Genomic DNA, 26373 nt, shown 5'->3' on the forward strand with positions numbered 1-26373 from the left:
TGAATAAAAGTAGCAAAGACAATTGAACTCCCATCTCGCCCGGTTATACAAAATCTCCCCTTTTTAAAGTGATGCTGCATATACAAATATGTTCGAACCTACAACTTACATCCCCCCGTCCGTCCTTCCTTTGTCTTGTCACGCGGAGCCCGAGTATCCAAGAAACAAACTGCCCAATCACCCACTATCCAACTTCGGTCCCAGAAACCTTAACCAAACGGTCCATGGCAGACGGCATATCACTTTTACATGATTAGTGTGCCGGCATCACCGCTCACTGACTTCTTCCTCTTCCACAGGGACCTCTTCTTCTCACGCTTGGCCTTCATGGCTTCCCATCCCTGCTCATCGTCGTCGTCATCCGAGGCACTGCCAGACTGCTTCACGGTAACAGTAGGCTGGTTGGCCCCCGACATGGTCGAGGACTTGCGCATATGGCTCGCCCCCAACGGCTGCACGACCGGCATCGGTGGTAGAGCTGGAGCTGCCATTTGGGATACGGGTCGGTAGCGGCCAGGAAGGCCAACGTTGCTGCGTTCCGACGGCGCAATTGACGGCGCGTAGCCTCCTGTGACCCGGATGGATGGGGCAAAGCCAGCAGGCTGTTGAGGATGGATCCAAGATGCCGAGCTGGGCTGAACCATGCTCATGGTACGCATCTGGGCATCACCCCGGGGGGGAGGCACATCAAGCATCGACTCGTTGCCCATGAAAGAGTGACGCATATCAGGTCCGCCCAGTCCTAGGCCACCAGGAACACCAGACATTCCAGGCATTTGCGGCAATCCGGCGAACCCAGGCATGCCGGCGGCGGAGCCTATGCTTCCGATGGAACCTGTGGCCATATGCCCTTCTGGGCGCGGTGCTCCAGTGCCGTTCTGACCCGCCATCATCTGCATGAATTGCATCTGCATTTGCATGAACTGCTGCATCTGCTGGGTCATTTGAATCTGGGCTTGGTCCCCAGGCGTCATCAGGTTGGGCTTGTTGGGGTACATCATGTGCGGAGGAATGCCGGCAATCGGGTCAAAGGTGGCAGCACCAGAAATGGGCCGTTGATCTGGTATATGAGGGCTGCCCCGTCTCATCGCCCTCGCTCTTTCTTCGCTTGCAATGACACCAATTAGACCACCAGGAGGACCACCCGGGTTCATATTAATAGGAGCAGGGCTTCCTCCTCCCAGGCCAAAATTCTCCCGCGGATTGTTGCGAGCGAGACCGGCACCGATGAAGGGGTCTTGAGGCAAGTTCCTGGCAAAAGCTGGGAGGTGGCCGCCTGCCGCCATTGCTCCGCCAGCTGCAGACCCTGGCCGTTGATAGCTAGGTTCCTGGGCGGCGCGGAGGTTAGGGTTCGACATCATGGTGCTCAGACGGGTCGGAGGTCGGTTCTTGCCCGGAAAGCCATGGGCGGCGAGAATGGCCAATGGAACTTCCTCGTCTTCATCCGAGTTATCAGACGTGGCTGGCCCAGTCGCAGGGTTCTGCAGATTTGGAGTGCTGAAAGACATCTGGAGGTTAGGCCGTGGCATGGGTGCGTTTGCCGACTCTCCAGTTACTTTCATCATCTGCTGTCGGTAAACGGCCATGTGGGCTTCCTGCTTCTTCCTTTGCTTTGCTTGCTGCTTTGCCTTTTCCAAATCATCCTCCTCATCATCATAGTTGTCCTCTTCGTCTTCCTCGCCCGCAGCGCTCTGGTCTTGGTTTCTGGCAGACTCCATTTGTCGCTCCCTGTCCTGACGTTCCTTGTCCTTGCGATACTTTTCGAACTCGGCCGGAGTCATGACCTTGTTGGCCCCTTGCGACTGCGAGTTTTGGGCACGATTGCGGCTCACTGTTGTTTCGTATGCGTAGCTGTGGTTGGTATCGAAAAGGCTGTCGTCGTCACCCAGAGCGGTGTCCTTGAACCCAGAGGGCAGACCGTTTCCACCCCTGCGGTACCGTGAACCAGAAGAAGGGCCAGATGTAGATCCCGCAGCCCTTTCAGGGGCATCCATATACTTGCTCACAGTAGATAACGAATCCATCAAAAGCCTTGCCTCCTCATCTTCACCCTCACCCAGTTCTGCGTCCGAGTTCCGATGTGCGAGCAACGGCTTTCTTGGGTTTGATTCCGGGGATGCGCTTGGTCGGATTGCCTCGCGAGCCAAGGGCGACATGTGACGAGACAGAGGAGAGGCCACCTCTTTGTTTCGGGGCGAATGGGGAGGGCTGGTCGGTGAGAGGAGCTGGTCGTTGGAGTGCTGGCTAGTCCACGACGGTTGCGCGGGCTCAACCTTTGCGGTTCTGTCAACCTGAATAGGCGACGGCTGGCTGAGACGGTTTCCAGTCAAGGATCTCGGTCCCAAGCCGGGTTGTGTAGCATGGCTGTTCTGGTAGTTCTGGCTGTTCTGGTTGTCCTGATTGTTCTGGTTGCCCACCATGGAGGCCCTTTTTTCGTTTCCAAGCACCATCTTCCCAAAGTCACCCCCCAAGTCCATACCAAGGTCGTCGTCCACTCTGGGTGGTGTCACGGTCGTCGAGGTTGAAGTAGTTGTAGCCCTTGGTCTAGTAGGCGCCAAGACGTGATTATAGTCCTGGGCTTCGGAACTCAGGTGCGGAACTGGCTCTTGTTGGGCCGGTACGATGGGTAGAGGCTTCTTTCCTCCCCCGAAAGAAAATGTTCGGCCGGCAGCCTTCAAGAATCCACCCGATGAAGACTTGGGAATAGGCGGGACCGGTACATCACCAGAATCAGCGGATGATGGGGCAGTGGAAGAGTTGCTATGGCGCGAGGAGTTGTCAGTCGAGGTGGCCTTGGTGGTGCTCGAGGATGCGCTTCCCCTTTAGGCAGTTAGCCGGTTGACTCGGTAGGTAACAGGAAGGGACGTGAGGGTGTAGAGCAGGGCAACGAGGGAAAGGACCAAGGTTGCGCGGGTGTCAGCGGGAGGAAAGCAATGACTCTGCTCTTACCTGTTGATGCCGGCGAACAAGTTGTCGTGATGTATGTCGCTGCCACTCGTTTTGGGCCTGGAAGGGGTCTTGCCTCCCAACCTTATGGTCCCATCGAAAGACTTGCCAGCCTCGTGGAACTTGTTCCCGGCGTCGGGGCGCTCCAGGACACGAAAGGACGACTCAGCCGGAGCATTGTCAGCGTTTTCAGCGGTCGACTTCCGCCTTCCGAACGCGACCGAAAACCTAGGCATATAGATGTCCGGGGGCGGTTTTCTGAACCGGCTATACAACAAACAAACGCCCTTTTAAATCCGCCCAGTCAAGGTCCGTTAAAGAGGGGTATAGCCTCTTTTTTGTTGTTCCGGCGTGCGAACTGCGATTTGGCAGTGGGGCTTGACGGGCTGTGGGTATCGTAGAAGGCGCCGGTGACGAACGCTGCTGGCCTGGGAAAGCGATATCTTTCTCTATAGGTCACAATTCGGGTTTCTCCTCCTCGATGGCGGAGCGCACTAGGGATGAAAGATATCGGCAACCTGCAGGATAAAGAGGGCCCAAGGTTAGCAGCGGACGACAAAAGGTGAGTGCATCAATGCGAGTGCCCGAACTGTCGCATGAAAGCTTGACTGTCGTGGTAGAGTCTTGTGTGTCCAGTAGGGGAAACCGACGAGCGGTGCTGGAGTCTATGGAGGTCGGGAAGGAGGACAATTCCGTCAATTTCTATCGCCAATCGCTAATCCCCCCAATCCCGGGGCTGGCTTGGACTCTTCAGGTGATAGGGTGACATCCGTTGGCACTGGCGCAACCCAAATCAAGGAGGGAGCGCAGCAGGTACGAGCAGACATGGTGGCGCGTCCTTGTACCTGAGGTAGGCTGGCTGCCCTGCCGGCCTGTCCTGATCCCAGGCGCATTCAAAGGGGGCATGGGGTGGGAAAATCCCAGGTAGTCCAGGCACTCCAGGCACTCCAGGCACTCCAGGTGCATAATTGGTGGGATGTTAAGTAATGCGTACCGGCAGCAAACTACAGCCGCCGTCAGACCCAACGAGAGACAAAAAGTTTGCACTTACGAAAACTAGGGGAAATGCCACCGATTAAGACAGATTTGTGGCATATGTCTCGTGCTCTGTCGGTATTTTCTTTGAACTCGACAATTCTTTTCTGTATGTGTCGGTATGGCAGTCGTCGGTGGTTTTGCTGCTTGGATCTGCACTTCTGACAGCACCCAAAGGCGAGCAGTGTTGGCGAAGGGGGTTCTCCGGAAATCGAAAAAATTGTTTGGGTGATGCTGGGCGAGCCGAGCCGGCGTCAACGAGAGTCTCGAATCGGGGGGAGGCGTCGATCAAAGTGGAGAGAGGTCGGGGCGAGTGAAGAGGTCTGGTGATGCACGGCGAAAAGGGAAGACGGATTCCCAAAAGTGAAAGAAAAAGTCAAAATCCCAAAAAGGAGGTCCAAAGAATGAGGAAGGGGAAAACAGAACTAAAGAGACAGGATGGGATGGATCAGGTACAGAGTGAGTTCGGGTGACGGAGTGCTATGTACAAAATAGGGGAGATTGGCCGATTGACACGATTGGTGGGGCGGCGTGGTGCGTAAACGCAGTTGGTAATTTGGGGCAGTGTTCTCTGTTATTGTCCTCCGTCCAGGTCGTGTTGTTTTGCTGGTGGGCTGTCAGGTTCTGGTCGTTGCCGTTGCTGTGGAAGTTGGTGAAGCACTCTTCACAACTGATGTGTGCGACACGGTAGAGCAGTTTTAGAGAAGAGGAAAAAAGAGGCAGAGACAGAGGTTGAAGTTTTCACAAGGAGAATGAAACCGAGAGAGCAGAAACAATGGGCTGGATGACTGGATGGAACGATGGAAATGGAGATCAAAGCACAAACTGAAGAGTAACCCCAGTAGCGAAAAGAGTGGAACGGCCCGAGTTAGCATAGCAGGCAGAAGCTGGAAAAGCAACTGGAGACTTTTTTTCTCTCTCATTTTTTTTTTACCTTTCTATTTTACCCGTTTTCCTTCTACACCATCTACAGCATACCCGCTCATGTGTAGGGAAGCACACACTACACGCGTCCCGGCAACCTCTACCTAGTGTACATTACCTTACACTACAATTTCAACACCAAAAATCAATGGTCATGGGTTGGGATGGATGCCGTGACATGGGTTAATGGATCTTGGACAATTACGAAGTGGGGAGTCGGAGGACTTTCACAGGCACTAAACTGGCGATGGCGAGGTGACGGCGAGGATAGCGCCCTTCTGTTGGCGACTCGCCTGACAGCGCTTCTCACCTACTTGTTACCACTCACCCCCTTGTTGACCTGATCATCTATTTTTTCTTCCTTCTCTTTTACTCTCTCTCCCTTCAAGATCCCTTTCAGCTTTTTCTGTGTTTCTGCTTTTGGCATGCTGGCCCAATTTGTTTGGAACTGGCGGTCATCCATTAGGGTCATCACCTCAGCAGAGCGGGCTCAGCTGCTCATCAGCGGCTTTGTCCCCTTTGGTGGAATCGGGTTCCAGGTCGCTATACTTGGCAGTCGTCCGTCCATCACCACTCACCAGTCCGGTCCCGCCCTCTCCCTTGTCGAGCTGTCAGGCCCAATGGGTCTGGTTATGGATCTGGATGGATCTGGATGGGTCCCATCCCACCCGCATCCACAGAGGAAACCTCGTTCCCTTTCAGTGTGTTCCCTCGGAACATCTTGGCGAGCATCAAATAGTGTTTTGGAGGTCCTGCTGTGAACTCGGAACACGCAGAAGTTGGGAGGGAACCATTAAACGACAAAACGCAAGCACATGGCCTGCTTCACGGCAGTCAACACTCGAGAGGCACCGCAAGAAGCCGGCGACGATCTTTACCAAGCAACACGTGCATGACGTCCACGAGAATGTGTGGATGCATGAGCGGCATGGGCCTGCTGGGCCACCTTAGCAAATTGGTGGGTATCCAAAATTGGGTAGCCCCGTTGTGGTGACTGCTCCGTTGTTGAATTCTTCGTTTTCAGCGGGCGCGCTGCTAGCTGCCATGTGCCTGGACTGGGGATGCGGAGAGGATCTCCCAAGGCCTACGTATCGCACTCACATCCTTTGCTCTTTTGGGTATTTAACAAGACTGCTTTGCAGCCATTAGTTAGTGGCTCTGGAGGATGCTGTTTCTATCAGGCCGGCATTTGTTTACACGTGATGCATCGTGTAAACCAGTCTCGTCAGTGCACATGTTAATGGTCCATCATTTCTATTCGCTGGACTTGACGCACGTCCATAAGAAAGGTGTGTAGTGTCTGTTACCTGGCCTTGGAACATGGAGGGGTGAGTCCAAGTACCGGTAGGTATTAAATTATTACGTCTCGATATATTAGCATCATATTCGTTCTTCACCGCGACTGTCCATGGCGAGATCCCAGCCGAGCTGTGTAATTCAACACGCCAAGTAAAGGGAGCACTGGTCAAAAGGCTTATTTGTAAGGGACAAGGAGGGAGTTCAGTTCACGTGCGCATAGTCCTATCGGAGTAAATGGGAATTGTCCTTCGCTTGTGAGATTTCGCTCGACATGATGTCTTCTGTTGTCTCCCAACGACAGGGGCTGTTGTCTCACTCTTTCGTCGTTGCCCGCTCATGGATGATGGGCCGAACCACCAGCTGTTTCCCCACGGCCGTCCCACAGACAGAATCTTTATACGGGTTTTGAGCCCGAGCGCCTCGTATATACACCACTTGATTCCGCAGGAACACGTTTTCTTGTGTTGTGGATGTGTGTTGTGACTGGTAACACTATATGGCTGCGACCTCCTTCCTCTTGGCTTTTAAGCCTTAAAACTCTCCTGCCACGGAGGATGAAAACGGTGAACAAGCTGGCCCACCAGCTGGCTAGGTAATCTTCCAAAGTATGGAGCATATACCTATATATTCCTTGCACATGCGAACATGGTCTTGCGGTAACGACACCTTTTTTCCCTGGAATTCGGCCGTGCTGCCAGCCAAATGCCCCTAAGACAGCCTCCCTCCCCGGCATCCGGGACAATTTGCAGGAACATGACCCCAGACATGTGTGGTACGGTGTGGTGCAGTGCAGTACAGTGCAGCGCGTGGATGTACAGTACCTACCTGTGTTGGAGAGACTGTCAGCAGCAGCGCGGAAGGCTCGTCGACGGACATCTAACCTCTAGCATTATCCTCGCAACGCCGACCAGATTGATGTCATGAATATTGAAGGTCGCCTTGGAATGGCGAACACCCGTTTGGAAATATGAAATATGAAATTCACTACCCTCATTAGGGGCAGAACGAAGGCGCATCTGTCAACCCAGGAGACTTCCATGATGGGACGAACTTGCGGGAGCGGGAAGCCAGGAACGATGGCTCTAATGTAGGTAGTATGGTACTGTGTAGCTGCGTATAAGCCGCCGAAGAGGGCTCCTCGTCCGGCCTGGCCCCACCCGTTCCGGCGTGCAGTGATTCAGCAATGCTGATTCACCGGGACGGGAGCACAATACGATGGCAGAGAGAAATAGTACTATTTCCACTCGGCAGGCACTAATGTACAATACAGAACCTAGGCAGTGTACATACTCTCATTGCCTGACGCTGACGTCGGCGGTTTCCCAAAAGGCGGCAAGGAGTGTAGTGTAGGTTGGTGCACAGTGTGTATAGTAGCGTGACGGTGCAGTGCCTGGCGCGAGCTGCAGATCGGGAGTTTTAAATTCCATTCCGATTATGGACATGGCTGTACTTGGCGGTTAAAGGAAAAGTGAGACTTTTTACCAACCCCCTCTTATAAAAGAAGGGGAAATTTTCAATAGGACAGCGAAATATTATAGAACATTGCTAATTGATTGCATATTAAATCACCTATTAACTGTAAGCAAAATCTCTTATTGGTGTTGTAATTTTAGATCTTTTAATGTAATATAATATAGTACTTTCTATTGTAAATCTATAGAAAAAAATTAAGTAATCTGTATATGTATGAATTATTTAATAGGTAGTTAATTTATTGTATAATACAGATCAATTTCAATAAATATTTTAAAACCCAAAAGAAGTATTTGATAGGTATAGAAGTACCCGTATATATTTCGCTACTCATAATCAATTTAATACCTTTTGTAATAAAAGTACGAAGCTACTATTTATTAGAAATACTACTACTACTACGGGAGAGTTGCGTATATTAATAAATTATTATATAAAGTTCTTACGCGAGTTTGAAAAATTTATTATATTAAAGCGCTCGTCGAAAAGGTTATATTTATTAACTAGCGCTGAAGAAATCGCTACTATTACTTACGTAATGTTTCATTTCTAAAGTAAATTCCTCGTATTATATAAAATAATTATAGCGGCAGTAAATCAATTGTATTCGTTATAGGGCGTTCCAACTACTTATAATTCATAATAACTAATATAATTCTTTAAAGACTATTTACAATTCAAAATAATAATTTACTATATTATTAATATTAAGTAATAGTTTCAGAAATTTATTAACGTGTGGCTAGTACTGTGCCTTGTAACTGCCTTATACTATCTTGTAGTATAAAAGGCTGATTGAACTATTCCTTTTATAGAATCAGTCAACTCAGCCCTCACAGAACGTACTAGAATACAGAGATTTTGCTACTGTATTCTGGGATTCTCTAACATAAAAGTAGCTGACTCTTTATTAATAATACTAACGATTTTAAGTTATAGCCAAATTAATTAGCTACTTTTCTTATATAAATTACTTATAACTAATTTACTATTTACTTCGTTATTCTTTTAATACAATTACTTTTATATAATAATCCGCTATATACTTTGATTGTATTTTCATTTTATTATAATTTTAAATACTGCTTTTATCAATATTATACTTTTTAATCATAATTTCTTATTAATTAAACTATTCGTTAACAGACTTTTTATTTAATTCTGTTTGCTACCATGCCCTAACTAGCCTATAATAATAGCACTAGTATAGAGATATTACAGAGGACTATGTACTTGTAGTACAGCGGAGCAGAAGCGGTAGGAAGTACGACAGCAGTACTGAAGAAAGCAGCGTAGTTGCAAATACAATAGAGGAATGTTGTAAAAGAGGTCTTAGAAAGAACTCTGCTCTCAAGACAGAAGAGTACAATAGACCCTGCACTGTGAGAAACAACTATTATAGTGAACTCTGCACTATAAGAGTAGACTGTATTATATTGCTTGGACTGTGCTTGCTTGCTTAAGAAGTGACTAACTAAAGGAGAGAAGAGGCTTTTATATACACGAACGTTAAGTATCTAGAAGCTTTTGGAGTGTAGAAGCTTCTGTAAGTTAATAAATATGACAAGGGCTGTATTCAGGGCTTGGAACAGTAGTTCAAATCAGCTAATAAACTACTTTAGTCTCAAAGGCCTTGTTGATTCTCTCAACCTCTAGGAGAAGGCTGGGCTTCGAGGCCTTCTTATGTCAAAGGAAAATGGTACGTACTGGGGTACGTACCAGTCCTTATCACCTAAGGCTCCAAAGCATTTATCTAGCGACCTGTATACATGTGGATCTTTCTGAATGCCTTTATCCATTTTCCTTCTTCCTTCTGGCGTCAGCCTCTGCCCGGGCGTCCTGCTTCTGCTTATTTAGCGTGATTGCTCCTGTGATGATGGGGTAGCTTTGTGATGATGTTTAGCGCCGTCAGCAGTTCTGAGGTTGGCTCGTTTAGCCTAGTAGCGTTGCGAGGGTTTGAATAAGCCGTGCCTGTTGGCTGAATAGTCTGGCCGAGGCAAGGCTGGCAATGTATAGCGAGGCTGGGTTGATGCCAAGCATTGAGGCTCTATTGAACTTCAAACCCCAGAGTGTAGGCAATGTCCGTGTGACAATAGAAGTGCTTGTAGGAGTACTATATTATGAAAGAAATGAACTGAATCTATGAGCTTCTGGTGCATTCCATGATGACAAATTAGTCTAGAAGGAATGCTAAACAAGTTAGAGAATTCTAGAATACAATGGCAAAACTTCTGTATTCTAGCACGTTCTGTGGGAGCTGAGTTAACTAATTCCATAGAAGGAATAGTTCAATCAGCTTTCTATAGTATAAGATAGTATAAGGTAGTTACAAGGCACAGTACTAGCTATATATTAACAAATACATAAGTTATTGCTTCTATAAATAAACTTATTCTTAAATTTACTACTTCCATTCTTTGCTATTTTAGTATGCAAATAGTTACATTATTATTCAAAAACGAAAGTACGCTTATTGATAATAACGATAACGAAAATAATAATGTTATTATTAAAATAAAATATAATAAGAAAAATAACAGGGAAGAGAAAAAAAAAAGAGAAAGAAGAAAGTAATTAAATATTACTACTACTCTTATATATTAGCCGCCGCTTATTCAACTCGCTTACCATTCTTAAACCTACTACTAAACTATCAAAACTACCACTATCTATTATATTAGCAACTACTCTATTTATACCATTTCACGCAACCCTCACTTTCGCATTTATTATATCACAGTTGAAAGTTCTAAATAAAATACTATTTTAAGATATTATAAAATTCGTAAAAAAAAAAGGCTATAAAACTGTACATAGAGTAAGAAAAGCAGTTATAAATACTTTAGTAAAAAAAGAAAAGGTATTCATACTCACACTTATACCTATACTAAAGAAGGCATTAAAATAGGTACTTATACTAAATTAATAATGCGATTCGTCAGTGTATTTACTTTTTACTTAATTGAATAATACTCTAAACTCTACGATTGCATTATAGGAATAAATATCGCTATATAGTATAATAATTATTATGGCGCTGGCGGACCGCTACATCACTAGGCTATGTTCCAAAAGGATACAAGTAACTGAAGCTGGCAATTCAGTCGCTCAAGTGGTCTTATATAGTTCTAATAGCAGTCAAGAGGCATAACTGCAAGGCTGCCATCACAATAATGTAAATACGTATTGGTCAATTTAGTAATATAATACTATAGAATCTATCCTATAATATTTCACTATCCTATTAAACAATTTCCTCATCTTTTATAAGAGGGGATTGGCAAAAAGTCCCACTTTTCCCTTGACCGCCAAGTACACTACAGAACTCTCGAACGCATCGCGACTCAAACACCCTTCTCCAAGAACGGTACAGATGACCTTTTCTGCAGCACGGAAGGCGTTTTCGCGGGGTGCAAGGAGGCAAGGGGGTTGCTTCTAGCTACTCGGGTATCATGGAAGGAGCACTTTAATAATGTTACCAGTTGGTGAACCCCCATGCCTTGTTTATACCCAAAGTGTTTCACCCTCCGACCGTGCAGAGTGCCATGGATCCACGCACTTGATCTGGGACAACCACTCCTCTCAGGGCTTCGAGCTCGTTGTTGATGAAAGTCAACATACCTCCCTCTATCTGCTACCGTACCTGCCGAGCCTTGCTTATTGTTCCATACCCATGTTCGGCATGCTACCATATTCGGAGCACCAATCCCTTCTTCTGTTCCCTGCTTCTTTAAGGTACCTCGGGGTGCTCCGGGCCATGACGGCATGAGACTGCCAATCTGAGAACATCGACATTGCCGTCAGAAGCCACCACGCCGGCGTCCAACATTTCGGGCTGTAGGCCGTCCGGAAAAGATGGAGGGTGTGTATCAGACAGGTCACCCCATCTTCAAGGACAAAGAATAGGCCCGACCGGGGCCCGGAGCGCGGCCGAGAATCCGATGCACCGTCACCGGTCGCTGACTCGATAACGACCTCCAGTTCGCCGCAATGGACCTGGATAACACGGATCCATCTGAGGCGCCATGGGGACAACCACAACAAAATCCAGCCAACAAAAAAAAAAAAAAGGTAACATGAGTGAAAAAGTGAATACCCTCAACTGCTCGAGTGCGCAGAGTTTTTGATTCGCCAACAAATATCGATTTTTTCATCCACCTTGCCCATTGATCGACCCCAAGCGGGTTTGTTTACTTTGGCTTGGGATCCATTGTTGTTTCATCTTCTCTTCAAGGACCCTTGTCTCTCAGCCTTATCTCTCTCCGATTCTGATTTTATGTTTTGACTCGGAGCTCCTTCCTTCGGTCTTTTTTTTTTTTTTTTTTCCCTTCCACCATTGGACTCTTCAACCTTCAACGACGACTCCGGTGGAAATGGCATCTCCAAACTACACACATCCACACCCAAGCAGTCGCAGCGGCCCGTTTCTCTGTCTGCAAGAGCCACAACCACCGGCACCTAAAGGACATAGCGCGCTAGCATTGCTCATCAGAAACCGGCCTGTCGTATCACTACCAAACCCTCTGAACCCTTTCCGTGACGATGAAGAGGCTCTTGTAGGTCTTGGGGTGGAACGGAGATTAACGGACGATGAACCTCCACGCCGGGATGAGCGGCGCATGAGCGCTGTTCTTAACGCGCCTCATATGCGCAGTATGCGCCTGATCGGAAACAGCAATCCTCGATATCGATGGGAAAGATATTGGAAAACCGAAGATGAGCTGGCGATTATGAAAAAGCCCATGTTAGTGTTGCCCGCAAAAATCCTTGCTCAAGCCGGTAGACGCTGACGCCCTGTTGTAGCCGTGAATATTATGAGCGTTGCAACTACCTTGTTCAGCAGTATCTATACATTGATAAACTTCTGGATTCATCCTTGCCTCATGACCTACTCAATGAGTACAACGACCTCCCGCCATGGGCTTTCCGCGGAGGTCTTGAGGCTCCTGCTACCACGCCGCCGACCAACGGTGTCACTGCAGAGCCCGCCCCAACTGTCTCCAAGACTCGCAAGATCAAGCGAACGCCCAAGGACATCTACCGACCGACCGAGACCACTCCCCTATTCAGTGACGATAGCAACGCCGTCGACGACGAGGATGGTGATCAAGTCGCTAGCCAGGGTACACGACCTGAGATCCCATGGCTTGAGGATGACGATGTTGACAGCTCCGCCTCCATCGTGACTTTGGCTATTTACATCAACTTTGCAGCCAACGCTATCCTTCTGGCTGGCAAGCTTGCGGTGGTCCTGTCCGTCCCGTCTGTCTCAGTGTTGGCAAGTTTGGTGGACGCGATCCTGGACTTTTTGTCGACTGCCATTGTATGGATCACTACATGGTTAATCAGCCGGCAAGATCAGTATCGGTATCCCATCGGGCGAAGAAGGCTGGAGCCTATTGGCGTGCTTGTCTTCTCCGTCATCATGATCACGTCGTTTGCCCAGGTTGCTCTTGAGGCCATTCAACGTCTTATGTCAAATGACCGAGAGGTTATTCAACTGTATGCATCCTCAGCCCCTATCCACCTACCTATTCAAGATTGTTTTCGTTATGATGCTAACACGCGTTTTCGAAAAGTGGCGTACCGGCCATCGCCATCATGTTGAGCACCGTCGTCATCAAGGGTATGTGCTGGCTTTGGTGCCGTCTCATCAAAAACTCCAGTGTCCAGGCCTTGTAAGTACCGCCCCCCTTCCAAGATGAAAGACACCAAGCTTACACGTGATTCCAGGGCCGCGGATGCAAGCACCGATGTTATCTTCAACGCCGGCTCCATCGCTTTCCCATTAAGTCAGTCTTTCTCCTCTTGCCCCATATCCCCGTTATTTTATACTTGCAGACCTCTAATCCGGTTCATATAGTTGGCTTCTACTGTCACATCTGGTGGCTCGATGCGCTCGGCGGTTTGCTGCTCTCCCTCGTGGTTATCTTTAACTGGTCTCAAACATCCGGAGAGCACATCAGACACTTGACGGGCTTTTCCGCCACTGCTGATCAACGCAATATCTGTAAGTGCCTTGGTTCCTATCAGCGAGGAGTCATCTTCCTTACTAACAGCTTAAAACAGTGCTCTACTTGACCATGCGCTTCGCAAAGACGATCAAGCAGATCCAGGGCTTGCAAGCCTACCACTCAGGCGACAAGCTGAACGTTGAGGTTGACATCGTTTTGGATGCCAGCACGTCACTCAAGGACAGTCATGATTTGGCGTGAGTACACACTTTTCGAAATCCCCTTTCCTTCCCCATTGTTGGGAATGTTTCTGATGACTGACGATTCGAATTACCTGGACACAGTGAAAGTCTCCAATACGTCATAGAATCTGTCCCCATCGTTGATAGGGCGTTTGTCCACGTCGACTATGCCAGCTACAACCTCCCCACTCACATGGAGCAGCAACACAATTAGCTAAGCTCAACGCAGTGAGCATGATAGGCTCACTGGAGTTGCCGAGGTGTGCCTTGTGTCCTCATAATCTACACTCAGGCGGGCCCGGTTCATTGTTCAGGTTTGAGAAGCCATCACTTGAAGGTTGAGCGGACTTCCGGCATGTCCGAGTCTTATGCTCGCCTCAGTTCTCAGTGAGTCCGGCTGTTGGCTCGAGGGCGTTAGCACGTCTCTGGAGTTTGGGAGAACGGCGACCGTCTGTCCTAAAGCTGCTAGAAACTCACCTGTGGGTTTAGCAGGCGATCATGTTGCCAGGTGGTTCCCTGAATGATCAAGTGGCAAAGCCGCTCAAAAGAGAGGAAATCACCAACTTGCTTAGGTTGCAAGGCAATGACCACACATCAGGCACGTTGATGGTCAAGAAGCAACACAACCATGGCTCAATTATGGTGGGCAGAATTGCATTGGTACTCAGTCAAGTTGAGACCAAACTGTGACTGAAGCCAGATGATGACGAAAGAATGAATAACTGTATATTACGAGAAAATCCTGTGGGTATTTTGAACCCCGAAGCGTATTACATAAAAATTGCATTACATAGCTTGAAAAGAATACCCCAATCAACCTTAATCTCCAAAACCTTAGTACGGGATACCGTTCGTCAGAAGCTGGAACTGGTCGTAAAATCCCGTCGAATAACTGGCGTAACTCTTCTTGATAAGATCCTTCATGAAATCGGCCGCCTCGCGCTCGCTCTTCTCCAGCACAAAACGCTCCTTGAAGTGCTTCACACTCTCAGGCTTGAAGCATGGCAGGCCGCTGTCCATCATCAACAGAACAATCTGTGACAACTTCTCCGTATATTGACGAGAAGCAAGGAAGGCTTTGATGCACAGCTCTTCAAACCACTTGAACGACTGGTGATCCGGACTGCCGCCCATCACAGCAAGCATCTCCGATGTCAGCTTGAACGGGGCACGCTCGAACTTGATACCGCCAGGAGCAATATCGAAACAGAAACCAAAATCAATGTGAAGAATGTGGCCGGCATCGTCAATCATGATGTTACCGTTATGTCTGTCCTTGAACTGCAGGAGGAACGAAATGACCGAGTATGCCGCCATACTCTTGACAAAGTTGTTCCGGGCTTGCTGGAAGCGGAGGGAATCCTCGTTGCCATACTTGGAAACGAAGTAGTCATAGAGCCCGTTGACAGCCTCTCGTCCCAGCATGTCTCGGGAGATGGAGTTGGGAAGCACGTCAATGACACCGCAGCCGGGGGCTGTGGCCGTTACGCGGTAGGGGAAGACGAAGACATCAAGGCCAACGGTCTGGAAGATTCCTCGGAAGGCGGCAATCATCTGAAGGGCCAACACATCTTGACGACAATCATCACCGACCTTGAAGATGGCCGATTGCCATACCTCGATGGTGTTGGCCTTCGCCGCATCGTTATTGCCCGCTTCCGATTCTTCGATCATCTCCTCGGTCTCTTCCACCCCTCCCTTGGATTTTTGGATACGGAAAGTTGCCATGAAGGGAGCCTTTGCGTGACTCTGCAATGGCTTGCCTGACTTTCGATCGATGCCGATGACCACGCCATCTGGGTTGCTGGGCAGGTAGACGCCCACCTCAACCTTAATGTTGCGCAATTCCTCCTCGATCTTTTGCTTCTTCTCCGGCTTCGACTTCTTGATGAAAGGCTTGAGCTTGCCCGAAATGCTTGTCACCTCATCGAAGAAGGCAAATTCGCGTTCGTAAAATTCACGGTCGACGGTAGAGAAACTATCTATCATGTGGCCCATGACTTTGTCAAGGGTTGGTTTGATCGCATCGGGCTATGTCACATTAGTACACCAATCCTTTTGCCGACTAAACCAAGAATAAGGTAACTTACGATAGTAGCATCTTCGTCTTTATAGGCATTTGCCTTCATGTTCCAGATGATCTGATGCGCGAACAGTTGCGAGAACTGGGCCGTCTCGAGGATATAGCGCTCAACGTAACCCAGAGCATCATAACGAAGGGTCTGCACAATCTGTGGGACATAGAAGAACGTCACGTCAACAGAGTGACTCTCCAGTGCCCTCATAGCGTACTGGATCAGATACGGATGATTCCGGTATGCAGGCAGGAAGTATGTAATCGAAGTGATAGGGTTAACCGGGGCCCAGAAGAGAAGGTACTGAAATGGAGAGGTTAGCAACGAGTACAAAAACACAGTCTTACTGGCACTTGCAGCAAACAGGTGCACATACCTTGAGTTGAAAGCTGACATCTTCGGGCAATGAGCCGTCAACAAGTGTCGCCACCGCTTCGGGCTCCTTGATTGCCTTGGAAGGGAAATTAAGGAGAAGCCATCGGACTTCTTGCTTGACTCGCGGATATGGGAATCTGCTAGCGAGATGCACAGCCAACGAAGGAGATTCGAGCCACGCAATCCGAATAAGGGGGAAGATGGCGGCCTATGCAACGGTTAGTTATTACAGTGCCCTTACAGCTAAGATTCACAATACGTACCTCTACAAGATTCTTATTCGTATTGGTATGATGGATTAGATGGTGTGGCGTCTTGAGCGGCTCACCCAGCGGCTGCACCCAAACAATCAATCGCGACTGCTCATTCTCTAGAAGCAACTGCAGCAGTCTTTCCTTGGAAGCCAAAGACTTCTTGCCCACAGTCTGTGCTCCAACTGTTGTAGTCATCTTCAAAGCCATGAGAACGTCTGATATCAGCGTGATTTCTGTCTTCAGCTGCAGTACGTTGCTACCGAAAGACCAGCATGGGGCGGCGCAAAACCAGCTCAGGCCCGCAGAAAGGACCAGGTCCTTCAGCCTCCATTGTGCTGTGGTTGCCATGGTCGTGCTCGTGGCGAGAACTCGTAATCCAAAGAGTACAGTCTGGAACCGAATCTCTCTGGCCATCGGGTGAGGATGAGAGAGCTTCATCGCAGTCAAGGTCACTTCCAGGAGACGGAGGAAGATCTGCTGGGTATCCAGATTTCCAAGCCGCGTAGCATTGTAATGGCTTGCAAAGAACTGTAGAAGTCGGGTGTGAGGTGCGAGAACGTTATGCACCAGTTGCTTACGCTTTGCAACGGACGCCGCGTCAGTGGGAGCAAATTCTTCCTTCAAAAAGAACGGATCGGGGTTGCAGATGGTAGGACTGAAAAGACCGAGTCGCTTTTGGATGCTGAATTCCCACTGCTGGGCTATTTCGGCCAGGATTCGGGGTTCCATCCGCGGGTTCTCGTTGATCACACCCAGCCAGAGAGACACTCCCAGTTTAATAGACTGCTTCGTGAAGATTCCGAACGGGATGCTGACCAAATAATGGACGATGGAGCATTCATCATTCGTACTGCGACAGAGCAAAGCAGCAGCACGACGTAAGATATCTCTAACATCTGTAAGCGGAGTGGCTTTGCGACTGAGCACGCACTTCTCAATATGAGCAAGGGCTGTTATGGCGTCGGTGCTGTCGCTGGTCGTCGATGGGAGAGAAGAAGCTGCCATGTCAGGGCGCATGAAACCCTGCCATTCCAAGCTCCGGTCTGGAAGTGCCTCCGAGTATCGATATTCCTGGCGCTTGGTGTACTGGGCCATGAAATCAGATGCAGTGTTGATGCGGTAATCTCCCAGCACATCAAGCAAGGCCAACCTCTGATCTGTCGAAGGGATTGCTGAGCCAATGTCAACAGCAAAAGACCGGCCAAGTGACATGTGCCCATAAGAAGCATCATCATCAAAGTCAGAAAGATAGGTTTGCAAAAGGCCCTTGACATCGGCAGGGGCTATGTTAATAGCGCCAGTGAGCCACTCCTTTGCCTTTCGATGTAGTCTTTCGAGTGTGAGGTGTCTGAATTGGTAGTCATGAGAGAGCTCAACGGTAACGTTACCCCTGGACGACTTGAAAATAGTTCTTGGCTCATACCGATCTGTCTCGGCCTCAAGACAGCTTGTCCACATGAGGGAAAGAAGTTCAAGAAGCGCGAACAGAGATGACCTCTGGCAAAGTGCCGACGGGATAGCCTTGATGATGCGGTCTGCACAGCCGAAAGCTGCCTGTTGGACTCGGTCTATGCGGTGACAGCAAGCGCAGAAGATTCTCGCAAGCTGGCCAGCCGCATACTGGGCCGAGAATGTCGGGTTGGAGCCACCGAGGGCCCTATTCAGGTATCGGGTCATCACGGCGTCCATGATACCGTCCATCGTACGACTAACTTCTCCGCGGCGCATGCTCGGCTCATTGAAGTATGAAAGAGCCTTGGTGCAATCACCAGCATCCGCTCGCAAGCTCTCGACGAGGTAAGCGGCATTAAGGAATATCACTTTGCGATAACTGAGCCCCTTGATCTCAGCTGCCCGGGACGGTATCAGCCCTGAGAGAGATTTCTTCTGCAACGACTCCCGATCAGAGCTCTCGCCTCTGCGCAAGATAGGGTTGAGCTCAATATCACTTTCATCTTGTTCTCCGCGGCTGTCCAATACCAGGGGTGGCGAGTAGATAGCCATGACGCGAAGCTCATCCGCATAGCGTTTGCCACGGTCTGTCGAGGGCGTAAAGCCGTGAACGACTATGTTGAACCACGAGTCGCGAAGCAGAGCATATGTGTCATCATCTGCATCGCCCCCAAAGCCAATGTCATTGGCATTGGTAGACATGAACAAGGCAAGAGGTTGGAGCAGTTGTGCGATCTCACGAGCGGCAAGCTCCATGTCGGACTCCTTGGCGCTTTGAGACGGAAGACCGTGGGCGTCCCCCTTGGAGATGATACCATCCAACAAGTGCTCCAGGTAGATGCTGTAAAGGGGCGAGTCACGATTGATGTTGCAAGCAAGGTAGTTGCGAGCTCGCGTAATCTATCCAGATAGTCAGCCTGCGTGCGTGTGACGCGTAAAAGCGGTCTTGACTTACGGCATGCAATATTCCCTCCCTGTTTTCCACCACCGCATTGTGAGCGAGGGCGGCGTAGTGCTTGAGCAGGTTGCGGAATTCGGACTGACTGCCACTAATAGCGAGAGTGGCAGCACCGGTAATGATACGGGCATCAAGAGGGCTACTTAACCTGACGATTTTCTGGGCGAGCATGGATTGAGCAAGGTCGGTGATCTTGACATCTTTACAAATACCAGCAATTTCGCAGATTGCCTGAACAACATTGCCCTGAACGGCAGAGGATTCTTCCTCGCCTGAAAGTTGAAGGGAGATGGCGCTTCCGGCCGATTGCCTGTTCCCGTATACTTCGAGAGTGTCGTTTCTGGTTTCACCGCCGTTTCCATTGGTCGTGGACCGCTCACCACTAGGGCTAAGAACATTGCCAAGGGTGTATAAAGTCGTAATGACGGCATCCTTTGAGAGCATTTGCAAAACAAAAGCGAGGCACTTGGAAGCGACCGTCACTGTCTGGCTTCTGTATCCGCCCTGGACAATAAAGCGTGGGAGGAGGCGGCTGACGTTGGCGGCATAGCTGGGAATGATCCTGCACAGCAGTGCCATTGACTTGAGCACTATGGAAGCCAGATCCTCGTCTACCATGCTTGAGGGATCGCCAAGGGTGTCTTCGAGCCAGGGCATGAGTACATCGCCGTCGGCCACCTCTTCGTTCAGGGTAGCCACATTGAGGTAACTGATTAGTGCGGCGCCCTTGACAGCAAAGGCGAGCCTCTGCTTGGCGGGCGAAAGGCTGTCGAAATCGGCACTCGATTCCAGATCAGTCATCTGGTCCATGGCAACCGTGGCGTATATTTCCACGGAACGGGAGTCGGCATCTCCAGTTTTATCAGACAGCGGTTGACGCAGGCCATCACCCGACATGAGGATGTCCAGTACGTGGGTAGACCGTAGCGCCTCGGGCTCTGCAACCAAGAGAGAGGTGGCAGCAACAAGCAATCTCATAAAGCTGCGTTGCAACAGCAAGGCCCCCAAGGGCCGGCCAACCTCGTCGTAATGGCGTAGCGACCGCCTCCAATCTTTGGCATAACGGTCGTGGGAATGAGAGTTGCGAATGACGGAAAAGGCAGTCTCTACCGCCACCAAAAAGGGCGGGGACAACAGATCACGCAACCGCTCGATCAGGCTCAAGCGGCCCCCAGACTTCCAAAAATCTGCCTGCGCGCAAGCAGCGTCCAAAAAGCCCAACAGGGCAACGGTAATGGTAGCGGTCCGGATGGCATCGTCAAGTGCAGCCGGGCCCTCGTAGTTGGCCTCGGTAAGAGCCTGGGTGACATGGGCACAGGCGTTGAGGAAGGCCCAGATACTGTCAGACACCTCTTGCTGGACGTGAGTTGCGTGTCTTATACCAAGAGCCAACAAAGCAGCGGTGACGTGATGGCTGAGGGATTCGGTTGGAGACGGCTCAACTTCTCGGAAAAAGGGCGAGAGGGCAAAGGCTTGAGAGTGCGAATCCATAAGATAGGGGACCAAATGTCTAGTAAGCTTCTGTGCGCTCTGGGCAGTCGTCAAGCTAGGAGCGGCCTTGCAGAGAGCGAGAAGAACTTCGTATTCCTTGATAGTCTAGACGCCAAGTCAGCGAGCTGTTCCACATGGCTGGGCGGGAGGCAGATGGGCGTTGCCGTTTTACCATGGGGATGCGCCCAACATCGGGCCCAGCAGAGGGCATCGAAGACGGAGATGATGGTCCACGGCCATTGACGGCGCCTGAGGTAGAGTGGCCTTGCTTGACCGAGACTCGGCATAGCTTGTCAAGGTCAGACTGGTCGAAGGACGCGGCCGGGTTGGAGGCTGACAAGGCGGCGATTTGTTGCAGAGCTTTGGTCCGGATATTGCGGGCCATGGCGAGCGGCTGAGAGTCGGGACCGGAAAACAAAGAAAGAGAGCAGTAATCGCTCAGACCGAGACGGGCAGGGTGGTCGGAGTCGTTCAAAATCTGAATAGGGGAAGAGGAGGATTAATGCGATTACAGTATTAGATTTCCGTGCCTCCGGAAAAAGCACCGGCAGATGGACAGATAGCCACTAGAGGGGCCTAACAGCAATGTGCAAGTGAAAAATCTGCGAGATAAAATACACTTTAGCAGAGTTTCAACAAGTCGGAGGGTAAGGGTGGATGTTATTGTAGAGGTGATGGCGGTGATGGTGATGGTGATATAGGAGACATCAAGGTGCATTTGTGAGGCACCTCTACACTCGAGAGATACCGTCATGGAGAGCCTACCTTGAAACTTTCCCCAATCTTCTTCCATGCAGCCAGAAATTGGAAGACGAATAAAACGAACCCTTATTCTGGTCGGGTCTGAAAAGGGTCACTGGACTGGCGACGGGGAAGATGGGATGTTTGAGCCAAGCAGAAATACATGGACCAGTCGTCGTTAAAGGGGACGATGGCGCGTTGACGTTGAGTCGCAACTGCCCAAACAGTACGCGGCCATGCAATTCCAGGAGTCCAGCTGGGATATTACACTCCAAATTAGGGGTACGGTACGTACCGTATTGTCAGAGAACCGTGATGGCAGCGGTCACGACGGAGTCCAGGCTTCAGGGCTGTCAGGGGCAGCCAAAGCCCCACTAAATTTACAAGATGCGGCTTCCCTTCCAAGCTGGCACCGCACAAAAGCGCCCCACTTTCCACCCTTCGTCCCGTTGTTGCCCCAGGCTCCCAGCAGGGAAAGAGCGGCCCTACGAGCAAAGCTGTATTTACGATACCGTACAGGTTCTGTTTGCTTGAACATTTCCAAAATCCGAAGCTGATTCTAGAGAATCTACCACGAGGTCTCTATCCAAACTACCAGTAAGTGAGCCGCAACCTGGAAATTTTGATTTGCATCCGACTCTCCTTCCGAGCAATTGGATTGTAGTACAATGTGTGAGATTCAGAAGAAAATCATCGAACATGTCCCACCATCAAATGCAAACATGACTTACGTTGACTCGCTAGAGATCCTCATATCACATAGGTATTGTAAAAACATACCGGCACCTGCTACTACTGTGTAGGTAGTTAGCCTGAGCTGCCCTGGTCCATACCCGTCAGTGCTGTCCCCGCCATTGCCATCAGGCGGCTGCACGTTGACGCGTGCAAGCTATCAGAGGTCGGGGCTAGGCGAGAGCTTCAGGTGCTTGCCAGTTGCAACCTCCATCATCAAACATCAACATCACCACCCACCTCATCATCGTCCACGATTCCCCGACAGACACCCTATCTTTCGCAAAATACGCCAAGCTCCTCCGACTTCATTTCTTCCGAAATCCATCAACTAATAGCATCCCACAACTGCAACCACAAAAGGATTCCATCATGGCTGCCATGTTCAGTCAGAACCCCCTCATGAACGGGCCCAACTATTCCTTCAACGATGCGCCCAGGGCAGCAGCTCCCGAGGGAGCGCGGCAGCATCGTTTTGACCCGTAAGTGTGCATCGCTGCTTGATGTTGCGTCATGGCCCTTATAGTGTGAGTCGCGCAGCTGACGGGCAGCTTTACAGATACACGGACAACGGCGGTTCGACGCTTGCCATCGCTGGCGCCGATTTCACGATCATGGCCGGCGACACCCGTTTGACATCAGGCTACAGCATCAACTCGCGATACCACCCCAAGCTTTTCAAGATCGGAGGCACCACAGCAGATCAGAAGGACGCCACCATCGTCTTGTCCGTTGTTGGCTTTGCAGCGGACGGGGAGGCCTTGAAAGAACGTCTCGACGCAATTTGCAAGATGTACCGCTACCGCCACGGCAAGCCTATGAGCGTCAAGGCATGCGCCCAGCGCCTCTCGACCATTCTGTACCAGAAACGTTTCTTCCCCTACTACGTCTATGCCATTCTCGGTGGTCTGGATGAGGAGGGCAAGGGCGCTGTCTATTCCTACGATCCCGTTGGAAGTTACGAGAGGGAACAGTGCCGTGCTGGCGGCGCGGCGGCCAGCTTGATCATGCCGTTCTTGGACAACCAGGTCAACTTCAAGAACCAGTATGAGCCTGGCAGCGGTGTTGGCCATGCTCTCCAGGAGCGCGAGCGCAAGCCTCTAACACGGTCCGAGGGCGAGATTCTGGTTAAGGATGCTTTTGACGGAGCTGTTGAGCGCCACATTGAGGTTGGTGACGGCTTGCAGATGATGGTCATCACCAGGGACGGAATCGAGGAGGTTCTGCTCCCATTGAAGAAGGACTAAACGGTTCAGACCGGTCGCCAGGCTGGTGAATCTGCTTTTGGGGGCACCTCCGCATCCGGCACTTTACTGGGAATATATCCGTGGGCCTTGGCACCGCATGGCAGCTTGCCGGCCTCGTTCGAGCTACAAAGCAGAGGAGCTGAAAGCTGGAACGGATGAGGTTTTCCGGGCAGGTTGCTTGGCCGGAGCGAGCGAAGGGAATCGAATGGCGTAGACCAATCGGCATGGACGGATAATAGGGCTCACGGTCCAAATCCAGGTAGAAGGAAGCCCGATCCGCGCACATTATCTTTGCTCCTGCATGAACGGTTTATCAGCGGCCAGGTGGATGTTTCTGGCGTTGCGGGAGTAGATAAGTATTGCATTGGTCCCCAGGTAGTTATGAGATTATGATATTCGTTTCTGTCCCTCTTAAGGGCTCTGCTAGGTGTTTTGATGGTGTCACCTATCTTGTGTGCCTCCGCTAGACAACCGGCCTACAACTTATATGGGCTGTACGGGTCAGATTTCCCAGCTGCTTTCCCAAAACAAACTCCACGTTCAAAGTTTATTGAGCTTTGTTGATGCCGTGACCATCCGATGTCTGAGTGTCTTACCCCTCACGGCCGGTCTGTGACTTGGTCAAAGACCAAACTCGAGAGTACCGTATAACTCACCAAATCTCATTTCAGGTCAGGCATATTCATGCGGATTCGGGCCTGTGGTGTTAAACATCGACCAGGTGCGTTTGGTCCCCCTTCCAGCGCCGCGCGGCCTTCGAATGTGTGCAAGTTAACGTGGATGACAGTGTCCTTCAGTTTTTACTAAGTGGACAGATGCCGTAGAAATTTGGGGCGTTCGTTTTCAACTTCCAAGGATATCAGGCGTAATCTGTGCACTTGAGGCACCTTTGGCAATGCATATGCTCGAATTCTCTGCTAAACCCAAAACCCCCAAGGTGCTTAACACGTAGGTATATTCTGTCGGTGAGGCCTTGGGGGTTGGAAACGAACGCCCCGAGTTTCTACGATACAATTGCTGGTGTATGCTAGCTGACTGGGCCTCTTCCTGGCAGATTTCTGCCACACCGTATAAACTGGAGAAAGTCGTAAACCCTTGCCAGCCAGATACACCTGAAAGGGTGTCAGATACTGCCCGCTGTAGGTACTCTGCAATGTCCGCTCTCTGCCGTGCGAATGCCACGCAAAAGGATAGGGAGAGCAATGATTCCAAGCGGAGGTCTGTCTGTACACACAGCCTTTCAGCTGGGTGCTAAGTTGCAGCGGACCCTCAAGATCCCCCTGGAGGGTGAGAAGACCAGAAATCAGTCTTGCATAGAGATTACGGAGCACATGAAATGTATGATACAGATCCCCCAAATAACCCCAAATCACATCCGGCAAGGGTTTACGGATTTCGCGAGTCTACACGGTATGAGTTGTGTGAGCTTATGTGGAACCGATGCTACCGGTAGGTAAAGGCATAGCTGGTTGTGAGCCAAAACATCCCATGATACCTAAGTCGTTCGAATTGGTCATCATCGTGAACCGGAGCCTTGGGTGATTTGGTTGATGAAGGTGCCCATGCCGCAACATATCTGAACACGAGCGATATCCAGTCGCAGCCGGCTTAGCATCTGCGTCGAATAATGCTCCTTTCCCGACTTGAATGATCCCTCTCGATCTTCTTTTTGGTGTTTGCCTTCCATACTAGGTACACTAAATTCTGTTGGCTTGTTTCGACACCGAACATGCAAGCGATGACGAAGGAAGAAGGCAAGGCCCTCATTGCACGAGAACATAACCGTTGGTCAAGCTGGCATGCAACACTACACAAAGATTGATTCAAGGGGCGACCGATGACTGTAGAAATCCGCTGCTGACTCGACGATTTTTGTCACTCCACAGAAAGCAACGGTGTGTTGATTATCATGATGTGATGGCGGTTACAAAGGCGAAGGACGTCGGGCGAGGTCCTTACATATGATCGCTAGTGCATAGCCACAGCTGATCTGCTGAAAGTGGTAAAACGTGGCTGGGCAGCTCCAAAATCGACTCTCAGCTGAGCAGTTCGGTTACTTGGGGGTTGTGGTGCAGCTTAGGACTTGTTCTTAACCCCCTTTTTATAAAGAGGGGAAATTTTTCAATGGGACAGCGAAATATTATGGAACATCTGGAATATTAGGATGTGCTATAGAAAATTGACAGTAAGAAGATACAACGCCTGTTTAATACTACTACTAATTTTTTTTTAAAAAAATTGAAGAAAATTTAAAAAGAATAGAGAGGCTCTAATAGAGTGATTTCGAAAGTTGCATCAATTTTAGCTAAATCGTTAGTGAGATATTTTAGAGTTGTTTATTTCTTAGTCATTAAAGCGCAACTTCGTTTGGCAGGTTTGTGATACTGTGACAAGGGCAGTGTTCTGGGCTTGGAACAGTAGTTCAATTTCGCTGATAAACTACTTTGGTCTCGAAGGCCTTATTGGTTCTTTCAACCTCTAGAGGAAGGTTGGGCTTCAAGGCCTTCTTATGCCAAAGGGAAACGGTACCTATCTAGTATGTACGGGTCTTTTGTCACCTAAGGCTCCAAGGTATCTAGCAATCTGCATACATGTAGGTCTTTCTCGTATGACACCAGGAGTGTGGTGTATGCCCGTTTAACAGTGTGGCATATGCTCGTTTGACAGTGTGGCATATGCTCGTTTGACAGTGTGGCATATGTCCGTGTGACACTTGGACTGTGGGCAATGTCCGTGTGACAGATACTAAAATAATAATCTTTAATATTAATGTAAAAGTCCAGAAGCTATCATTCGCCTAATTAGGGAAAAGTTTTTTTTAAAACTTTAAGAGAAATATCTTTATAACTTTTTCTTACTTTGCAATTTTTAATATAATTTTTGAAAAATAATAAACGTAGTTACAGATATTAGACCTTATCTATTAACATCTTTCTATATATAGTATACGCTAACATTTCAGATTATCCTATAATATTCCGCTGTCCTATTGAAGATTTCCTCCTCTTTTATAAAAAGAGGGCTGAGAAAAGTTCCAGGCCGCACCACAACCCCTAAGTTGGTTCGTTGGTCGTCCAGACTCCACGCGCATCGCGAGTGGCTTGAACTAGTGTACAGTAAGTACATGTCGCGCGGTGCAGTACCTACGCAGGTAGTACACTAGTGTACACTACGC

At 49.5% G+C, this 26373-nt stretch overlaps 4 protein-coding genes across 4 annotated transcripts; 2 read left to right on the top strand and 2 right to left on the bottom strand.

Annotated features, from left to right (window-relative positions):
- Nucleotide 1: 1 nt before the first annotated feature.
- SMAC4_04236 (uncharacterized protein) lies at nt 2-4936 on the bottom strand. The gene is made up of 3 exons (XM_066090078.1): nt 3998-4936; nt 2950-3464; nt 2-2820 (listed from the first exon to the last, which is right to left on the bottom strand). The coding sequence occupies exons 2-3, from the start codon at nt 3180-3182 to the stop codon at nt 246-248; spliced, it is 2808 nt and encodes a 935-aa protein (XP_065945635.1). The 5' UTR covers nt 3183-3464; nt 3998-4936; the 3' UTR covers nt 2-245.
- A 7080-nt stretch (nt 4937-12016) lies between these two features.
- Nucleotides 12017-14087, top strand: SMAC4_04235 (uncharacterized protein; the record flags this gene model as incomplete). The annotated part of the gene is made up of 7 exons (XM_003350882.2): nt 12017-12421; nt 12481-13179; nt 13257-13355; nt 13411-13469; nt 13541-13687; nt 13747-13888; nt 13976-14087. The coding sequence occupies exons 1-7, from the start codon at nt 12051-12053 to the stop codon at nt 14085-14087; spliced, it is 1629 nt and encodes a 542-aa protein (XP_003350930.1). The 5' UTR covers nt 12017-12050.
- Nucleotides 14088-14156: 69 nt separating this feature from the next.
- SMAC4_04234 (uncharacterized protein) lies at nt 14157-21923 on the bottom strand. Its single transcript, XM_024655634.2, has 7 exons — nt 21244-21923; nt 20651-21080; nt 18985-20583; nt 16587-18929; nt 16325-16531; nt 15964-16251; nt 14157-15904 (listed from the first exon to the last, which is right to left on the bottom strand). The coding sequence occupies exons 2-7, from the start codon at nt 20861-20863 to the stop codon at nt 14708-14710; spliced, it is 5847 nt and encodes a 1948-aa protein (XP_024510911.1). The 5' UTR covers nt 20864-21080; nt 21244-21923; the 3' UTR covers nt 14157-14707.
- A 181-nt stretch (nt 21924-22104) lies between these two features.
- On the top strand, nt 22105-24019 carry SMAC4_04232 (uncharacterized protein). Its single transcript, XM_003350880.2, has 2 exons — nt 22105-22433; nt 22511-24019. The coding sequence occupies exons 1-2, from the start codon at nt 22324-22326 to the stop codon at nt 23196-23198; spliced, it is 798 nt and encodes a 265-aa protein (XP_003350928.2). The 5' UTR covers nt 22105-22323; the 3' UTR covers nt 23199-24019.
- The last annotated feature ends 2354 nt before the right edge of the window (nt 24020-26373 follow it).

The sequence above is a fragment of the Sordaria macrospora genome, chromosome 1 (genome assembly GCF_033870435.1).
Source record: "Sordaria macrospora chromosome 1, complete sequence".
NCBI lineage: Eukaryota > Fungi > Ascomycota > Sordariomycetes > Sordariales > Sordariaceae > Sordaria > Sordaria macrospora.